General features: G+C 35.6%; 1 protein-coding gene across 2 annotated transcripts in view; it reads right to left on the bottom strand.

Moving 5' to 3' along the window:
* The window catches only part of SLC30A9 (solute carrier family 30 member 9), a 35,055-nt gene continuing 16,672 nt past the window's right edge, over positions 1-18,383 (bottom strand). For both annotated transcript variants that reach the window (XM_038134437.1, XM_038134439.1), the window contains 4 exons: positions 17,564-17,729; positions 10,685-10,814; positions 7,802-7,915; positions 1-6,308 (listed from right to left, as the gene is read on the bottom strand). In XM_038134437.1, the coding sequence (XP_037990365.1) occupies positions 6,264-6,308; positions 7,802-7,915; positions 10,685-10,814; positions 17,564-17,729 (455 nt within the window). In that variant the 3' untranslated portion in view covers positions 1-6,263. The remainder of the gene's footprint in view (positions 6,309-7,801; positions 7,916-10,684; positions 10,815-17,563; positions 17,730-18,383) is intronic.

Raw genomic sequence — 18,383 nt, 5'->3', positions numbered from 1 at the left:
TGGCTATGTAACATTTTACTGAGTAATTACAACTTCCAGCCATGATACAGAATGTACTGAATTCAAGTATAATTACAAAACAAAGAACATGTGCAGGTAACTATTCCAATATCTACACCTCACAAATCAAAATGACTTCCCCATACCAATATGGAGTAACCAAGACACAGAATGAAAAAGCCAATACACCAAAATGCAAGGCGTGGGGTGGGGAGGAGGCTGGTGAATCTGATTAAAAGACTGCATAGAAAAATGGATTTTTACTTTGACATTGCCCTTTGAAAGTTCTACCAAAAGTGAAAAATCCTCACTGTTGACTTTCAAATTTAGTACCATCTTGGCAACAGCCAAAATGCTTTCCAAACACTTTAGGCATTTTTCGAACACTTTTCACACAGTCCTTCAGCATATTTAATTTGAAGAGAAGCTTACAAAATCCCTTCTATATTACATCATTTATACATCATTGCTTTTTTTTCCCCTCTGACTTCAGATTTGAAGCAGTTGATCACAACCTCAACAGTTTTAAACACAGTCTAAATTTAGATTACAAAAAACAAATTTACGCTAGATTATGGACCTGTATTCACTATTTTAACAGGCACCTCTTCCCCAGAATAGAACTTTGACTGCTGGCTATACAAAAATTTGTCTGGGCTTGCTGTTAGTGTAACACTTATAAAAAGTAACCACCACCTTTTATTTTAATTGATGGCTTTGATTTACACAGGAAAAAAATGTCCACAAGCTCCCTACATAATACAGAATATTTTCTGCCTATCTATTATAATGTACCATAGTGTCTGTGGCATCTAAAACACATACATCCTTTTCACATTACATTTTGAATGTTTTATCTCCTTTTCAGAATGTGATTTAATTAGAAATCTTGCTTATCCACAGACATCTCAGCAAATTGAAAAATAAAGACTAATGTATTCATCAATGACTACAGTCCATGGCAAGAGTTGTGTAGCCCTTAGGACAGAGCTCTTCTTTTCCCACAGCACATTCAGTATGGTGCTTCAGTCACCTTCTGTCTAAAAGAATCAATTAATTTTCTCTTTCATTCACTCCAGCTCCCACTCCCACAAATAATATTATTCACCCTCCACTTACCAAACACATACCTTACCAACAAACACTGAGATTACAACATCACCCTTAGCAGCTTTCAGTGGACAAATAGGTTTGTACCTGCAAGGCTGAGCACCACTTCAGGACATAGTTAAGAGGCTCTGATTTTCAGTATAGGAAAAAAAAAAAGTTTTTGCTGGGGGAATTACTTAACTATCAGAATATTGGTAAAAGAAAGAAAACATCATCCTACCTAGTTTTGTACATTCTAATAAAATATAATTTCTTACTGTTCTTTTCTTCTCCAATCATTATTTCTTATTTCTGGACAAGTTTTTTAGATGATTTTCATCCTTTCCTATTTCCAGATGTTCAATATCTTGGGTCTTTTCCTTCCTTGGATTCTTTTCTTTTAATCATCTACTTTTACCTTAATTTCTTTTGCTTCTGCAAAGCCTGGCTGACTGCAGCTTCTATAGACCATACATCCACTTACAGCTTCCGTTTTATTTTCTTCAAAGAGCATACATTTCAAAAATTGAACTATTGTGCTTTAGAGCCTGGATTCCTATTTCTTTTTTAATGTAATACAGTCTATGTTTGAATTTAATAATCTGTGTCTCACTAAAAAGAAAGGAAAAATTACTTAAGCTATGCAAACGCTCTATTAAAAAAAAAAGCAAAAAAACTTTTTGGTACATCTCAACTTCTCATTTTCATTACGCAGGTAAACTGCAAGAGAGGTGTTAGTAGTACTCTCTATTCAGAGACAACAATAAGAATAGAAGCAGCACAATACTTCAGCTAGAAGGAAAAAAAGCACACTGGCATTTTATACTCATTTCTGTAAGCCTTTAGGTATGCACAGAAGGGCAGCTTTTGTACAGGAGTCAACATTCATCGATTGTTCTACCATGTCCAAAATGCCTCAAGAACATGTGACCATAAAGGGAAACTTTTTTTTTCAAATCTTAAACAATATGGTGCTCTGGTTTTCTCTCTAAGGAAAACATCCAAGTCAAGTTTAGAAAAAGGATTACTACACTGACAATTTTCAAAAATTGCCACATTTTGAATAGACAAGGGCATGAAATCTCTGTGCATGAAGTCTGTCTTTGATTTATTCATCACTATTAGAGATACTTCTATAATGCCATATTTTTTTTCTTTCTTACAGAAAAAAAAAAGAAAAACCAGCTAAAATTATTACAAATAAAGAGGACACAGGACTGCAATCAATCTATAACCTAGACAAAACATACCCAAAAACATTCCTGTACTCTCCTTTTATCAAAGAGGGGGCAGTAGAAATCTCTCAAAAAATGAGTCTCCAGACACAGATGAAAAAGAATCTGACAGGATCAGAAAACTTGGTTTTGGCTAATGTGGTTTGTAGCATTCAAAGCAGTAATCACTATTCTTAAGTATTAATGAACAAGAAGTACAGTACAAAATTCACAGACCAAGAGTAGAATTCAGCCCTGCTTTTAAATACATAAAATGTTCATGATAGCTTCTTCCTTGAAAAGTAAGAGTCACTTAAAAAAAACCAATAAAATCTGTGTGGGAATTCAATGAAGGAAAAAAAGAGAGTCTAAAAAGCCTTCAGTTCAAGGATGAGTCACAGGGAATAAAGGATGCAAACTTGTCCTTAAAAAAATTATGTTCCCCCCACTACTTCTGGAGCAGAACACAAACCACCAAACAGTCCCTGTAATACACTAATCCACTGGGGTGTTCACTACTAGCACTGTATCCTTAATAAATGCTTTAAAAGTGGAGGGGAAAAGGGACACCACATCAAATGCTGAATTCCAGTGTATAACAGAGACAATTTAGACTTGAAGTTCATTGCTGGGGGAAAGACAATCACTTCAAAATTTTATCCTTTACAGAAAAAAAAAAAAAATCTATAGAAAAATGTACTATTAGTATCCAACCGATTTGGACTTCAAATACATTAAGATCATTCAGTATATTGGAACACTAAGACAGGTTCTTAAAACACTGCAGGTTTTACAGAATTATGAATCACTGCACAGCATGTAAGAAATCTTCCACAAAGCAGAGAGGGCAGCCATACTTGGAACAAAATTTGAAAAAATAGAACCTGCAAGGCTAGTCTACAGAAATAAATTATTTTAAAACACCACACCTTAATTGAAAAAATCCTAGAATAAAACTTTATTGTTAGGTAAATCCTCACTTATTTTCCTTAAAATATGTAAAAATACCCATTTTGTAATTGCATTTGTGATAAAGAAAAATTCACTCCTCCACACATGTACAGTTCTTTAATCTGAGGACTCTATCATGTAAATGCAAATTTATTAGCTAATTATTTTCCTCAAAAACATTAAAATAAAAGTAAACTAAGTAGTGGACCCACATTACCTCAAAGTTTTGATTATAAAGTCAGGTAAAGAAAAAAAAAGCAGTAAAAATGTCTTATCTGTTAAAAACAATTTCTGAATTTTAACATATAAATTAAAATGTAACAGCTTGGAATTACTGTTCTTTTTGAACCCGGCAGGCTCAATGAATTAGTACTTCCATCCAACTGCATGACATGTAAACTTACAAGGTACTGCCAAAACCAGTCTGCCTGCTTTTTTGTAGTATATCACCATCCAGGTCACTTTAAAAAACAGAACTGGGTCCTCAGACTGGTCAACAGTAACGTACCCAAAACCACTCAAGTCCTGGCATCTTAAATTTAACATATTGGGATGCTATAATCAGTAAAGTAACTAGGAGACAAGGAACTCAATTCTCTCTTGGCATATAAACAAAAGGTATGAATGGATATTCTTCTGACTCAAAAAAGGAATCTAAGATCAGAATTCAGATTAATTACATCTCCAATTAATAAAAAAAAATTTAATAGGCTTTTGCAGCAGATGTCTTGTAAGAATATAAGCTCATATCTCCTCTTGAAAGTGATACAGGAACACTTTGCTAATGAGCTAACGTTTACTAACGTTGCAGGGAAAGTTCTGCCCTGCGACGTGCACACTGACACTACTCACTCATCAGTAACTCCAGCATGCAAACCACTTGCATCACATTGGCTGTCTTCGCTAACCTCTGCAGGAAGAACACTTTCCCAGTTTTACTTCTCTTCAGGTTTTTGATTTCTGAAATAGCTGGTTTATTAATGTGTTTATTCAAAATGCATATCAATATTCCAGGGAGAACAAAACATGTTATGCATTACCGATTCCAGCGCTCTTCATGAATAAGACTAATACCAGGAGAGTGCATACTGAGATGAGATGAATTTTACACAGAAGGGCAAGGAGAGAGGGAAATTATTTATAATGTGCTAAAAATATGCGTTATTTATTTGATATGGGAGACTTCCAAATTACCTTTAAACTGCATTTTAAATCATCAGGCTTAAATATACTAACTAGTTTTGCAATAGAAGAAAACCAGATAAAGTAAGCCTTCCTTTGAATTAGCCAGAATAAGGTAATATGCTATAAAGAAGCCACCAGTGAATAGGGATTATGGAAAAGGGTACCAAGAAGATCCTTTCACTCACAATTACTGTATGTGAAGCCCCATCTGTAACTTAACTCTGGAATGTTTTTCTACTTTAAATGACCAGCATGCAAAGTACTTTGCAGTTGTCAAAAAGGCATGTTACTTTAAATTCTCATTGTTCACTGGTAAAGTGACACCTAGTATGAAAAAATATTCTAAAATGCTTTTAGTCAAATCTGTACATATTGGTCTCCACAATTATTTGCTGCAATGCTTATAATATAATCTTAAATTGATTTTTGAAGACTTTTGTTTCATATCAACATTTCTTCTTTCAGCAATTCAGCCATCACTCAGCAACTGAGTTACTAGGATGGTCACATTACCACCTGTCACCCATGAACAAATCTTATTTTACATTAAAGTGCATAAAGACTTTTCCTCAGTGCTACTTAAATACGGTTATTTCACTTATATTTCAACTTGCATGTTCAGTACTCATGACCTTATTAATAAAGACTGGGTCTCAAAGAATCTGGTACAACTTGAGTACCTTCTGCAGAAAGCCTTGAGACAATTGTACACAACTCTAGAATTTCACATTTCCAAGTTATAAACTAATCACTTATCTCTGGATTGTTGAGGACCACTGATAGAATTACTCTACTTTCCCAAACAAGCAAGGTCAAGTTATACAAAAATTCAGAGGAAGTGGTTCTGAATTAAGGTAATATCTAAAGGCAAATAAATTAAAAATACAATGTATTCATTCGTTTAATTATAAATAGATCATTTTTTACTATTATTTACTCCAGCTACATTTCTCATATCTTCTAGCAAAGACCATATCTGGGAATAGAGTCTATTAAAATATAAAAAGCCAAAAATGCCAGGTAACTTTTAATAAGCACTACCATAAATATCTCCCAGATCACATCTGAAGATACTTACAAATAAGAAAACAAGTGTTAAAGTAGGGAAGAAAACCAAAATTTAAAGAGAGGAAGTGCACCAAAATTTGTATGCAGTAATTTTTCACAGTAACTCAATGTACTCTGGCTAAACCCATACAGCTGGCTCCTCTAAGGTGAAAAGCCTGGTTTTCCTCAAGTGCAGTTGTAGTGGTGGCAAAAAGCAGGTTTCCAGGTCATGGTATTTGAGATAAGGCCAGCGCCCATATGAAACAATTCATCTCATAGAAAAGAAAAACTGTGAAACAATCACACAGTTGAAATATTACAATTTAAGGTTGGCAGGTTCCACTGGAACAAACTCTTCCTATCTAATCTCAATATCTCCCAAGAACCTTTAATGATATCTTGAAAGAAACTAAAGAAGTGCAAACAGACTGCAAAAGGACACAAATGGAAAAACTACGTGTACTGTATAGTTTCAGGGAGCTGTATTGGCCTAACTAAACCTCAAGTTGTAAGTTCTGAATCGCAGTAAATATACTTGGACAGACTCTCCTGTGGAATTTAACTCAAGTAGCTTTTTGAAACTGATTTTTCCATGGGAATTTTTGTCTGCAAGTCTAGCGCTCTTCCAGAGACAGAAGCAGTGCTAACAGTCCAGGAAGCCTACGGCAAGGGAAGCGAGGTATGGTGCTGAGGTCACTGCAATCCCAGCAGCTTTGCAGCCCTTTACATCACTTCTTCCCACAAGGGCAGCAACATGAAGGTTTCTCCTGCTCAAGTCTACAGTATCTCCAAATCCACATGACGAACATCGGGATTTCGTTGCTGAAATAAAATTTAAAAACAATGTATTGAGAATATTCAAATACATTTTTGCACATGGTTACAAGTAATGTGTTTCTGTATGATGTTGTCAACTGGATAACAAATCCCCTTTTTGGGTAACATAGGGACTATTTTAAAATGAGGAAGAGTTTCAACAAATATTGTCCATATTATAAGGCATTTCAGGAAGGCTACATCATCCTTTTATTTGAAAAATACTTTTCAACATTATGGATAAATTAGTTCTTATGCTTTATAAAGTATGGAGGACCTCTCAATTTTAACAAGGCAGTAGAGTTTTATACAAAGCTGTTCAGATACACACATATATATATATTTATATCACTTTCCTAAAGTTTTAACAGACACTTTCCTCAATAATGGGTAAAATTGCTGAAATAATTTGTTCTCTGCCACTGAAGCTATTTATAAAGATTCAGAACACTGTTTTTATTAAGAAATACACATTTTCTGATATTATAGAAATATGTTATCACCACTACATGAATTGAACAATCCATGAGAAAGTCATGACTTCAAAGACATCCAGCACGTGAACCTGACTAGTATGTTTAGTAAAGCATATTCAATATCAGCACAATCACTAAATATGTGCCTATACCAAAAAGCAGTATCCATGTTTATAAAAAATTTAGGCATGATCCTGCTCCTCAAAAACCGTGCATGAAGAACTGATTCAGATGGTGCAATTAAAGTCAAAAACAATATTTTGATTCTTAAACAGGACAACCCTAGGGATAGAAACTTAAACTAGAATATTTATGAAATATAACAAGCAAGGACAGATATGCACTTGAGTAGTTCTCATGGCCAGAAGGAACAGTCATGGCAGGACTGCATTTATCTGGCGGTCAGTATGCTTGTAGTTCTGAATTTATTCCAGGAAGGTAAGACTGACAGCCCCAATATACTTACAAAATCACAAATGGGAACAACCCTTTCTTGCATCAGTCAGAGAATATTTAAATTGCAGAATGAAAAAAAAGATAAGACAGCTGAGAGGCTTTTGTGAAGTAAAATAAACATGGTACAGCTTCAACAAGAGTGAAAGATGCTGAGTAGCAGTCCCATCACCCAGAAATAGTTGATATAATTCTAAGAGCCAGTTTAAAAAAAAAATTCTTTCTTTTTTACAGCATTCAGAAATACAGAAAACAGAATTCAACAGCCTATAAAACCCTGGCATTCTGAAAGTATAGTAAAAAAGACACATTCAGGTCTATTGAATGAAAATTTGTTCTATGTTGGTATAAAATGGAATAAAAAATTTAAATACATGGATCAGTGGCAAAGTAAGGATTTGCTGGTGGCCAGAACTTAGATAATAATACTAGAGCAAAAAAATCTGCATTTGTAATATCAACTTGCTTCCCTCTCCCATATTTACAAATTAAATCCCAGAAAGTAGATGCAGAGATTTTGTTTAAAATATATCACAGAATAAGCACTCAGTAATAAGCAGCTCAATTTACCTTCAAGTCCTTCTCAAGTCTGTCTACTTCAGCCCCCAGCGTGTCAACGATATTCTCCCCATGCTTAAGCATAAAGGCTTCTAATTCTTCAAGGGTTTTCACTTGCTGAATTTCCTAGGAAGAAATTAAATTTAAGAGGTTGAGATGAGGAAAAGAAAATAAAGGAATAACACTCCAGAGGGTCTTGACATATTTCAACAGGGAGGTAAAAAAACCCTAAACAAAACACTTCAGCTTTTGCCATTTACTCTCAAAACATCATATGTTCTTGTGTCTCAAAGACACAGAAGAGTAGCATCTATTTGATGAAAACAGCTGGCTCTGTCATTACACCTGCATTTAATACAAAACCTTCTTCTATCTTCAATTGATTTCCTCCTTAAGTTTCCAAATAAGTTTCGAGAATTTCCTTCATTTTCTAGAAGTTTCTGAGGTATTCCTCACAGCAAGGCAGAGCAGGGTACCCCCTTGTATTCCTTCTCCATTTTCTACATTCCTGCCATTCCATTACACTGTCTTCTCTGGGCATTACCTTACCAACCCATCTCAAAGTCCACAAGGATTATGACATACTGCTGTAAATGACTCCTCCATAATATCAGAAACTTGGAGACAGTCGACAGGAAGTCAGGCTAAGAGACCAACAACATAAAAACGGGAAGGAATGAGATTAAGGAAGACAGGATGTTAAACTCCACCCTCCAAAAAAACACAGACTTCAGCAGCACCAAAGCAGGTACTACAGTATTGCCATAGAATCATACAATGGTTTGGGTCAGAAACCATTCTGGTTAAATGGTTAAAGATTCTAGTTACTTAAAGATTCTAGTTACTTAAAAGATTCTAGTTACTTAAAGATTCTAGTTACTCGGGGCCCTATCCAATCCAGTCCTAAACACCTCCAGAGATGGGGCATCCACAACTTCTCTAGGCAACCTGTTCCACTGTCTCACCACCCTGGCTATCACAGTAAAGAATTTTTTCTTATATCTACTTTATGTCTATCACCTTTCAGTTTAAAGCCATGAGCTTTCCTTGGAGGTCTCACACCAACCTGTCTGGAAGCCATTTGTCCTGTAGCTTATCTCAGCTGAAGTATGTTTAGGATAAATAGGTTATTGCAAAAAGACAGAAACTACGAAATAACTAATTCTTCTTGTGCATATAAGTGCATGACAGCAACTTCTTTTCCCTTCTCACTACTCTAAAACTGAAGAGGAATAAGGTAATTGAGCAAGCTTAAAACATATCTCAACCACAATAACCCATGGCTACAATCACAGCAAGTCTAACAAGAAAAAAAACAAAGGTAATCTAAATGACAGCATTTCAACAAATATTTCACAACTATAGAAAGAATAACATTGACAGCTGTGCTAGTTGAGCTGCTTATTTGAAAAAGTATAGGTCAAAAGGCAAGCACACTGTCTGCCTTTGACTTCAGATGGCTGAAGCCTACTGAAAGAGCTATCCTTCCACCACATTTTTATAGCTGACGTGAGGTTACTACATGTAACAACAATGGCCTGTGTAAGAAACAGTTGCCAATCTAGAATCAATCAAGAAAATCTTTCCCAACAATACTCAAAGTATTTTAAGAACTAGTGGAGGTTGAATGCAGTTGCCAAAGGGAATAGCAGGTAAAGAATAAAAGCTAACAAAGCCATGAAAAGAAGACTAGTGTACTAAAAACTGCAACAGCAAAGCAACTGGCAATATAAAACCAGGCAAAACTGCAGTGTTTCAAAGCTGATAGCACTCTTCCTCTCAAAAAATGTATTAAATTGAAATACAGTAGATGAACACATCAGATATTGCACTATACATACACATATCTAATTCTTATTTTGACATCAACATTTTTTAGAACTGGGATACTGACTAATAATTTTTAAAACTGCAATGTAAAATTTAGAACTAAACGTAACTTCTAAATCATGCTTAATGGACAGACAAAATGCAGATATCTGTATTTCATTTTGAAAGGGTAGAAAAGAAATTTTGTAAACAAACAAATGTATATAAGAAAGGTACCAGTGAAAACAAAAACATTGTCTTGTCAAAACATTTTACTCACTCAAAACTCTCCTTTTAATTTAGATAAATAATGATTTTCTTCATATTTCATAATTCTGCCATATAGAATACAGCAGAGAATAGTTCTGTCTTGTAAAGAGGGCTTAAGAAAGCTATACTGAACTATACTGAAATCAGAGACTGGCACTTACTGAAGATGGTTAATTCTTAAACATCATCGAAATGCTAAATCCTGTGATGCAAACAATCCATATTCACACTGAGTCTGAACAGCTAGACCTGTTCAGCACTGCATCACCAACACCCAGGGCAAATGGCCAAAACAGATGCCTATTTGCAGGTGACAAGCTTCTAGTTTTAACAGCAGATCTTGTAATTCAATAAATGTATTGGAATAATTATGTTCTCATCAATTTTTTTTTTTTTTACAAATCTGTATTTTCTACTAAAACAATCACAGAATCATAGAATCTTCAGAGTGGAAGAGACACAAAAGGGTTATTGACTCAAACACTTATATGAATGGCCAGTGCAGGGAGCAAATGAACAACCTTGGCATTATTAGCACTTGGCTCTGACCACCTGAACCAATCTCAAGGGTAATGAGTTAAAAAAAAATATGCCTTCCTCCTTCTCAGGCCAAAAGTAGGTCTTTTTCAGCAGCACATAATACAGTTCTCTCTAAGTACATTTAAAATGCTAACATAAAGTAAGAACATCCCCAAACCTTCAAAAGAAGAAGTGAAATGTATCTCATCTACTTGCAAGTCTTGGGTTTCGAGGTACTTGAAATTGGAAAGTAAGTATCAAATATTGGGGGTTACAAAAGCAATTTTTTCTACATACTTGTAGCAGCTGTTCAATATCTTGTTTTTCCAGGTAAGACCGAGTAACAACACGTCCATCAAAGTCTACTTCTGCCTTGAATCTCACTTTGCTCATTCCCATGTCTGTGGCTTTAACATCATGAATTGCTCTGAAACACATGCATTGCTTTAACATCATGAATTGCTCTGAAACACATGCATTTTTAAGACAATGTAAAACAACCTACAACAAACCACTAGCTAGCTTGACTTCTCATGTTAACAATACTGTCACCACAAAATGATCCTGTAATTTTAAAAGGTCAGTCTTTGACAAAATAACATCATTTTTGCCCATTCACACTTCTATTAAATACTGATTTATGTTGAACTGGTTATACCACTTCCACAGGTTTCTGCAACACCAACATATCTATAAATCACTGCAATAGAAGACAGACAACTAGAAGCATCACAAATTTAGAACTAGACTAACAGTATATTAAAAAAATGCCACAAATAAAAATGTGAGAATTTCCCCATTCTGTGTTAAAAGTTTAGGCCCAACTTATTTTCCACTGCAGAGAATTTTTTTTTTTGTGCATATACATGACACTATTTAACAGTCTTTAAGTACCCTCAATTCTGAGGAAAGGAACAATAACCTGCTGTGAATTAATGAAAGGACACATTGCAATTATAGAAGTGTCCTTTCCTAAAGCTGGTAAAGGCATGATCTTTTGGAGTTTTCAAAAATACATTTGATGTAAGAAAAAGTTATGGACATTGTGTTGGAACTCATTTTTGATCCTTCAGAACTATTAATCACTGCTTATCAAGATACATCTGTTTTTAGATGCTGAAAAATCTATATTTGTTTAAAGGTTCCTAATAAACACTAGAACATTAAAGCTCTAATGCTTATATTTTGGTCCTTTAAAAAATCTGGGTTTCTGTGACAGAGTTTTGTTCCAGCTTGTTGGACAAATTCTAATATGTGAATATAGGTAGTAAACAGTTAACAAGCTCTTAATTTTTCTGGGATAAGAAGACCAAGACATACTGTGATAAATTTCAAGAGTGAAATAAACACAAAATTAAATACTCGATTTTTTCCTAATTGTAGTAACAAAAACTCAGTTTATCTTCAAAGCCAAGAAAATTTTAAATTTCCACTGCAGAGCAAGTTTTCATATTTTCCCATCAAGGTCAGAAAAAATAAGTTGAGACTAAAACACAGGACACAAATCACAAAAGGTTCACATTTTTAAAATTCTTGCTTCTGACATTTTCAGAGTATAAAAGATTTCAAAAGACTTTTAGTTTTATTAACAGAAAAATGCATCCTTGACTATTTCGTAAATTCTAACACAAAAATTAGATTCAGCAATGCAGCTCACTTGATGGAAAGTACCAAACTTTACCTCCATTAATTTTGCTAAATCGTGCAATGTCACAGAATCTGTAAATTTAGCATGCCCTTTGTCTTAAGCAAATTTACTGTTCCAAACTAGAAATGCTTCTTTGCATCTGAATGTTTATAAATCAGAAATAACTTCACAGGCAGTGCAGGAAGAAAGCAGAAGGCATGTATGCTGGAAAGAGCCTGTTAGAATGAACAGCCAAAATAAAACAGGAGACAGAAACTTTAAGATGAACAATCACAGGAAATTTTTACAAGGTTATTTCTTGTAATACTCAGGGTGGAGGAGAGGTAAGCATACTAAAAAAGAAACAGAACATGGACTAAACATAGAGACACCAAAAAATACATCTTAGTAAATATTTAAGCAGATTAAAAGAACTATCAGCTTACTGGTAGCAATAAAGACTTTCCAGCTCCATTCCAATTCACAACACTATTCTGTGGGAAGTTACCAAGTCAAAACAGTATTAATTGGAGCAAACTAGATTGTATCAAACTACCTCATCCCAAAGAGGGTACTTAACATAACAGATGTGGTTAATAAAGAGAATTTGGAGCTATGTGATTCAAAAATGTTGAAGACATATCAACATTGGTATTTGAGATTCTCATTAAGCAACAGCCTGATAAAATTCAGTGAAATTATGCATATTCCATAAATATGAAGGAAAACAGTCTACCTTAGTGCATATAATCTGCCCAGGAAAGATAAGACAGTGAGTTAGGTGGAAAAAAAATCACTAATCATTCAAAAATACAAATGCGTATGCTAAATCTTAAGCTACAAAGGTTGCTCATGGAAGCTTCTGGATGGTTAGTAGACACCATCAATTCTAACTAGGGAAAAGAGCAAGTTTCAAATTAATGAAAAATTTGTCAGAGAACATCAAGTTACTGGTTTTGAGCAATTGGTTGTAATATTTTTGATTTTTGTTCAAACCAGAATGACAGATTTTCCAGCACAACAGAAGCACAACTACACAACAGCTGTTACAATGAAGTAAAATTAAAGATGAAACTGTCACTAAAAATAGCTTATGTCTAGGAATCTGTGATTAAATTCCATAAGAACAGAATCAGGACAGAGTCTGTACCACATCACATATCTTATTTCACAGTTATGAAAGGCTAATCTCCCACAGTTCAGTTAAGCTGAACACAAGAATGATTTATGCACCAAAGGTGTCAATGAGAGTTAAGAATTGAATGTTTGTATAGCAAAAAAAATCAAATCATTTTCCAGCTGAGAACAACTCTGAAAGCGTACTCAGAATCATGAGTTAAATATGGGACACAACTAGAAATTACTAAGAAAAATGAAAAGAAAGAGGAAATTATAAAGTCAAACAAGCTGAAAGGAGAAGCAGAAGAAAAAGTCACAGAGTGTGATACAAACCAACTTTTTTTAAGTATATCAAAACCAAAGGATAGCATGGAAACAAGCCTGCTACTAGACAGAAATGGAAAATTGTTACTGATGAAACAGAATAGGAAAAAACATGCAGTAATTGTCTTCTTGATCTAAAAAAGCAAGATTATAGTAGTACAACAAAGCATTTCTCTACTTAGAGCAGAGAAGCATACTGGATATTTAAATGAAAGAAAATGCTTCTAATCCAACAGGTTCCACAACTTATATTCAAGAGTTAAAAGAACCAAGAATAACTGTGAAGGCAAATTAATTTTTCAACTTGCAATACTAATGAGAATTAAAACAAAAACCAGATTAACAACACTGTGCCAAAATTTAAGAAGAGTAAATAAGTCCACCCATTTAAGTGACGACAGCTTCACCTGACAACTGAAGGAAAAATAGTTAGAAAGGTGGAGAGAAGAATTCTATATTAAGAACACTAATTCCAGTCATTAAGATTTTAGGGAATGTAGGTCTTGCCAAGCAATCCTGTTATAAAAAAATAAAGTATCAAGATTTAGTTGAAAAAATATCACCACCAGAGAGACTTATTTTAGTAGGACAGCAGATAGTATTGTCTGATAATCAAATACTTCATAATTAGCAGTGGATCACAACGTTCAGGCAAGCTACTGCTGGAACAGCAACTTAAGTGTGGTGCTAACAGGGGCTGATATCAGAGCCCCTGGATCCTTTTGTCCATTTGGATCTAAAATACTTTCTGATGAATACTGAATGAGTAGACCACCTTCTGATTTGGCAAAACACACCTGAAAATAAACATTGCAAACCATGCCTGAAAGAATAAGGGAGGAATATTCTGGGGCAGCAACTGCAAAAAGCATTGCATTGAGAACTGAAAGCCCTAAAAGGTTGAAATAAAAAAGCAAATATGAGTCACTATTAGAAGCAGGCCAGTAATCAGGAGCTTTTTCTTTTACATTTGGTTTCAGAAGGATATGTAAGATCATGTAAGATATGTATTTTCTTAAATGGACATATGTACTACACTGTCGTGGTTTGAGAGGAAATGAGTTTTTGGGAGGTGGTAGTGGTCAAACCAATAGGTGCCCAGATGTGGATATTGGCACCTGGTTTGACCATTGAGGATATGGATCCGCCTCTGAGAACACAGGGGTTAAAGCGAGGAGCTCCCAGGGGATCGTCCTTCTTGGTTCCGGTGGATGGAGGAGTCGGACCTCCCCTGCCCAGCTCCGGGCTGGGTGGGGGAGGGGAAAAGCCATGCGGCCGAGGGAGGTGGGCCGGAGCCTTGGGGAGAGAGGACGGGAGGTGATGGCTTGGATAAGAGTGAGTTCCCCACAGAGACGGAAGGGTGGAGGAACTCAGAGAGGCAGCGGGCAGCCCCCCACTTCCTCAGGAGAGAGAGAGAAAGAGAGAGATGCCAGTGCTATCTTGAATTTGATAAGCACTGGCCTGGCCGAGGAAGAGAAGGGGGGGCCGACAAGGGAAGAGTGCCCGGGAGTGTGGGAGTTCGGAATAAGCAGAGACTGTGATTTTAACCCTTCTGTGAGACGATGGAAAACCTTGCAAATGCTGATCCTCCGGGAGCTGAGGGAGGAGAGAAACGGATAAGAAGGAATGCGCAAGTGTGATGCAGAGTTGTGCAAGTGAAGAAGGACTGGGAGAAGTTGAGGAAATCCTAGGTGGAGGAGATGATGGAGTGGCTTTTGGCTGGACTTTTCTTGTATAGCCATGGATAGAACCTTTCCTGTAATACAGAGACTGCATTTTAGGGGGAGGCTGCGCCAAAGGAGTGATGTGAGCGGAGACGACAGGTGATGAAGTGATGGTGAGACCCCTCGGCCCCAGGGGGTGAAATATTGGGGGGGACTGGTGTCCCGAAAAGGTGAGAGACTGTCGTTCTCTTCTGGAACTGGGCAAGGCATCCTTGAAAGGGGAAACCCTAAAAGCAGCTCTGGTCCATGTGCAGTGGTGAGAGCACTGAACATGGAAGGAAGAAGTCACGACGTGTAGTTGCTGAGTGACGGGGATTTACATGTGGTGGCACAAGGAGGGCTCCTTCTCTCCTTGATGAAATGAGAAGTGATTGTCGGAAGGGTGGAGATGGACTGAGTTGATTATCTGAAGGGTGATGGACTGGATTAAGATCTAAGGTTTTGTGTTATTCTGTGAGAATTGAGTGGGGGGAGGAGAAATGTTTAAAAGGTTTTCCATTCTGCTCTGTGTGTTCATTTTATTGTAATTGTGTGATAATAAAGGTTTTTTTTCCTTGTTTGCAAGTGGAGGCCTGCTTTGCTCTGTCTCTGATCACATCTCACAGCAGACACCAGGGAAGATGGGTTTTCATGGGGGCACTGGCATTGGGCCAGCGCCAAACCATGACATACACATGTCCATTTAAGAAAATGTGAGAGTTTGAATGTTCAAGAAAATGCTGACACTCCTAGAAGTCCGCAGCTTATATTGAAGAAAATATACACATAGGCCTTTGAAGAAATACTTAATGTTAAAAGGCTTCCTCATTTCAGCTGCTATAATTTTTTTTCCTTATTTCAGTCTTTGGTTTGGCTTTTTTCCAGCTTTTTCTCCAAATCATACCTACCTATACCTAGTAACAAGCAAGGGTAATACAAGTTTACATTGCAGAGAACTGAGATTAAGACCAGGTGTCATCTTAGAAGATGTACATTACTCAAGCTAGAGACAGCAGGCTTGTTGTAAGAACTTGATCAAAGACAAACTGGGCACTGAAAGGAATCAAAGCTGGTAACATAATGGATCTAAGAAAGAGATAATTGAAGGCAAAGTGCATACAGAGAGTATGATAAGCACCTAAACATGTTTCAGCTTCTAACATCAAAAAAATAAAAATATGCAGTTTCTTGCAAGTCTTTATTTCTTTTATTATTCATGCTTTTTTTTTAAAGTTAAGGTACTTCTTGTTTTAAAAAAAATTCTTTACAGTAAGAAGAACACAAACTAAGTCTGCTCTTTTGAGAAGTTAGAGCAACCTACAAAATGGACTACAATATTAAATAGTACTTGACCTAGGAGAAATTTTATTATTTCATCCTAAGACAAGCAAAAGCCACCTGTGCACTTAGGAAAAAAGAGCTACAGAAGTCATGTGAACTCACCTAATCTAACACAGCACTGTTGGCACCTCCTTCACCATTCAGACTAATCCAGGGCCACTACAAATACGTAATTTACTGACATGTGAAAACTCTAACAGAATTCTATTCCAAATTGGATTCTTGTTTAGTTTCTGGAATGAAGGGCATGTCATCCAGACTTCTTGCTTGGAACTGCAATGATGCCACCACTTCGTTTCTTTCAAGTACTCTGGTATTATTAACTAATGGGCTTGGGGTTTTTCCCTCCACAGCTAAAAAAATAATACAAATTTAAAAAAAGCACTACAATACTTCAGCTGATTTACACAGAAATATGTTCCGAAATAAAGATCTAAAAGAAAACAAAAAGAAGTTTGCTTCTAAATCAAGGTTAATACGGTAAAGCTAAAATAGCTCATTGAAAAGCATTTAAGCAAGATTTATAATTACAATGAGCCATAAGTTTACTACAAATTGCTGACTTGTTAAAAAGGAGAAATTAGCAATGAGTTAATTTATAAGCATGTAACAAGAAGAATCCATTGCATCATATACTACTGCAGCATGTCCTGCCAACTTCTACAGAATTCCACACACTGAATATTAACAGTAACAGCATTTAAATATTTAGGTGCTAATAAACTATTCAAGCAACATAATAGTATCATTTAAGTGCTTGCATTTCATGAATTTGAAAACAGTTTTAGTTTGTGATGGCTTTCTCATTAGATCATTGTCAATTCCTGTAATTAATGTGACAGAATGTATCTGCAATGCTATTTTAGCTGTTGAACACCCCAGAGGTACAAGTATTCTTTTACTAAAAGTTTTAGCACAGAAATAATAAGCAATAATAAAGACTCTAGAATCCCTATACAGAAGATTGCACACTAAAAATAATCTTACCAGATTTCTCTCATTAAATTTTGTTTTCTTGTTTTTTGTTGTTTATAGTAGAGACTGAGCTGTAGAGGTTCTTACCTCACTACAGGATCACTCTCCAGTAGCTCGGTGAGCCGCTGCAGTTGTTCAGGCTCAATGGATCGTCCCAGGAGGGCTTCAGTGTTAGTGTAGATCAGAAATGCTGACACAGTTCCCAACAAAGTTCCAACACCCAAAGACCCCACACTGTCATAATAGGGGTTTCCTAAACAAGATATAGCAAATTAGTTTCACAGAGTATTTCTAAAACATAGCAGAGAATTCTAATTTCACACTGAAAAGAGTTCAGTTTTGAGGAGTTTTATGGGTTTTGCTTTTTAGTGAGATTTTTTTGGTCGGTGTGTTTTTTTTTAGTTTGTCATTTATTTTACTTTTTTCTTTTCTTAATTCAGTGGACATTTACTGAGGAACATGATGAAGCTGGAACAAAACAATTTATCATAAAACAAAGCCTTAAGTTTCTCCTGCCCCTTGACCACTTCTGTCTCCTGCAGGACCAACACATGAGTTAACTCTTGTCTGTATGTGTTTTTATATTAGTAAATATAAATTTATGCACAAAATCACATACACTGAAACATAGGTGGCAGCACAAAATCCAGTGGTCTTTTACCAATAACTCAAAAATTTGCAAGTATTTAACATTTCTGGAATATAGTACTTAATCAGTTTCAAACACTTATTCATGTTCAGATCTATAGAAATAATACTGCTTTTTTAAGTTGATGAAGGAAACTAGAAATGAAATTTTAAAATTCCTTTGATATAAAAAGTGAAACTTGCAATTAAGTCATTAGAAGCCACAAGAAACAGAATTCCAATATTTATTCTCTTTTAAAAATCAATACTTAAAAAGGGA

This window comes from Motacilla alba, chromosome 4, assembly GCF_015832195.1.
Source record: "Motacilla alba alba isolate MOTALB_02 chromosome 4, Motacilla_alba_V1.0_pri, whole genome shotgun sequence".
Taxonomy (NCBI): domain Eukaryota; kingdom Metazoa; phylum Chordata; class Aves; order Passeriformes; family Motacillidae; genus Motacilla; species Motacilla alba.
Note: the sequence above shows the minus strand (reverse complement) of the source record. Positions and strands in the feature narration are given on the sequence as shown.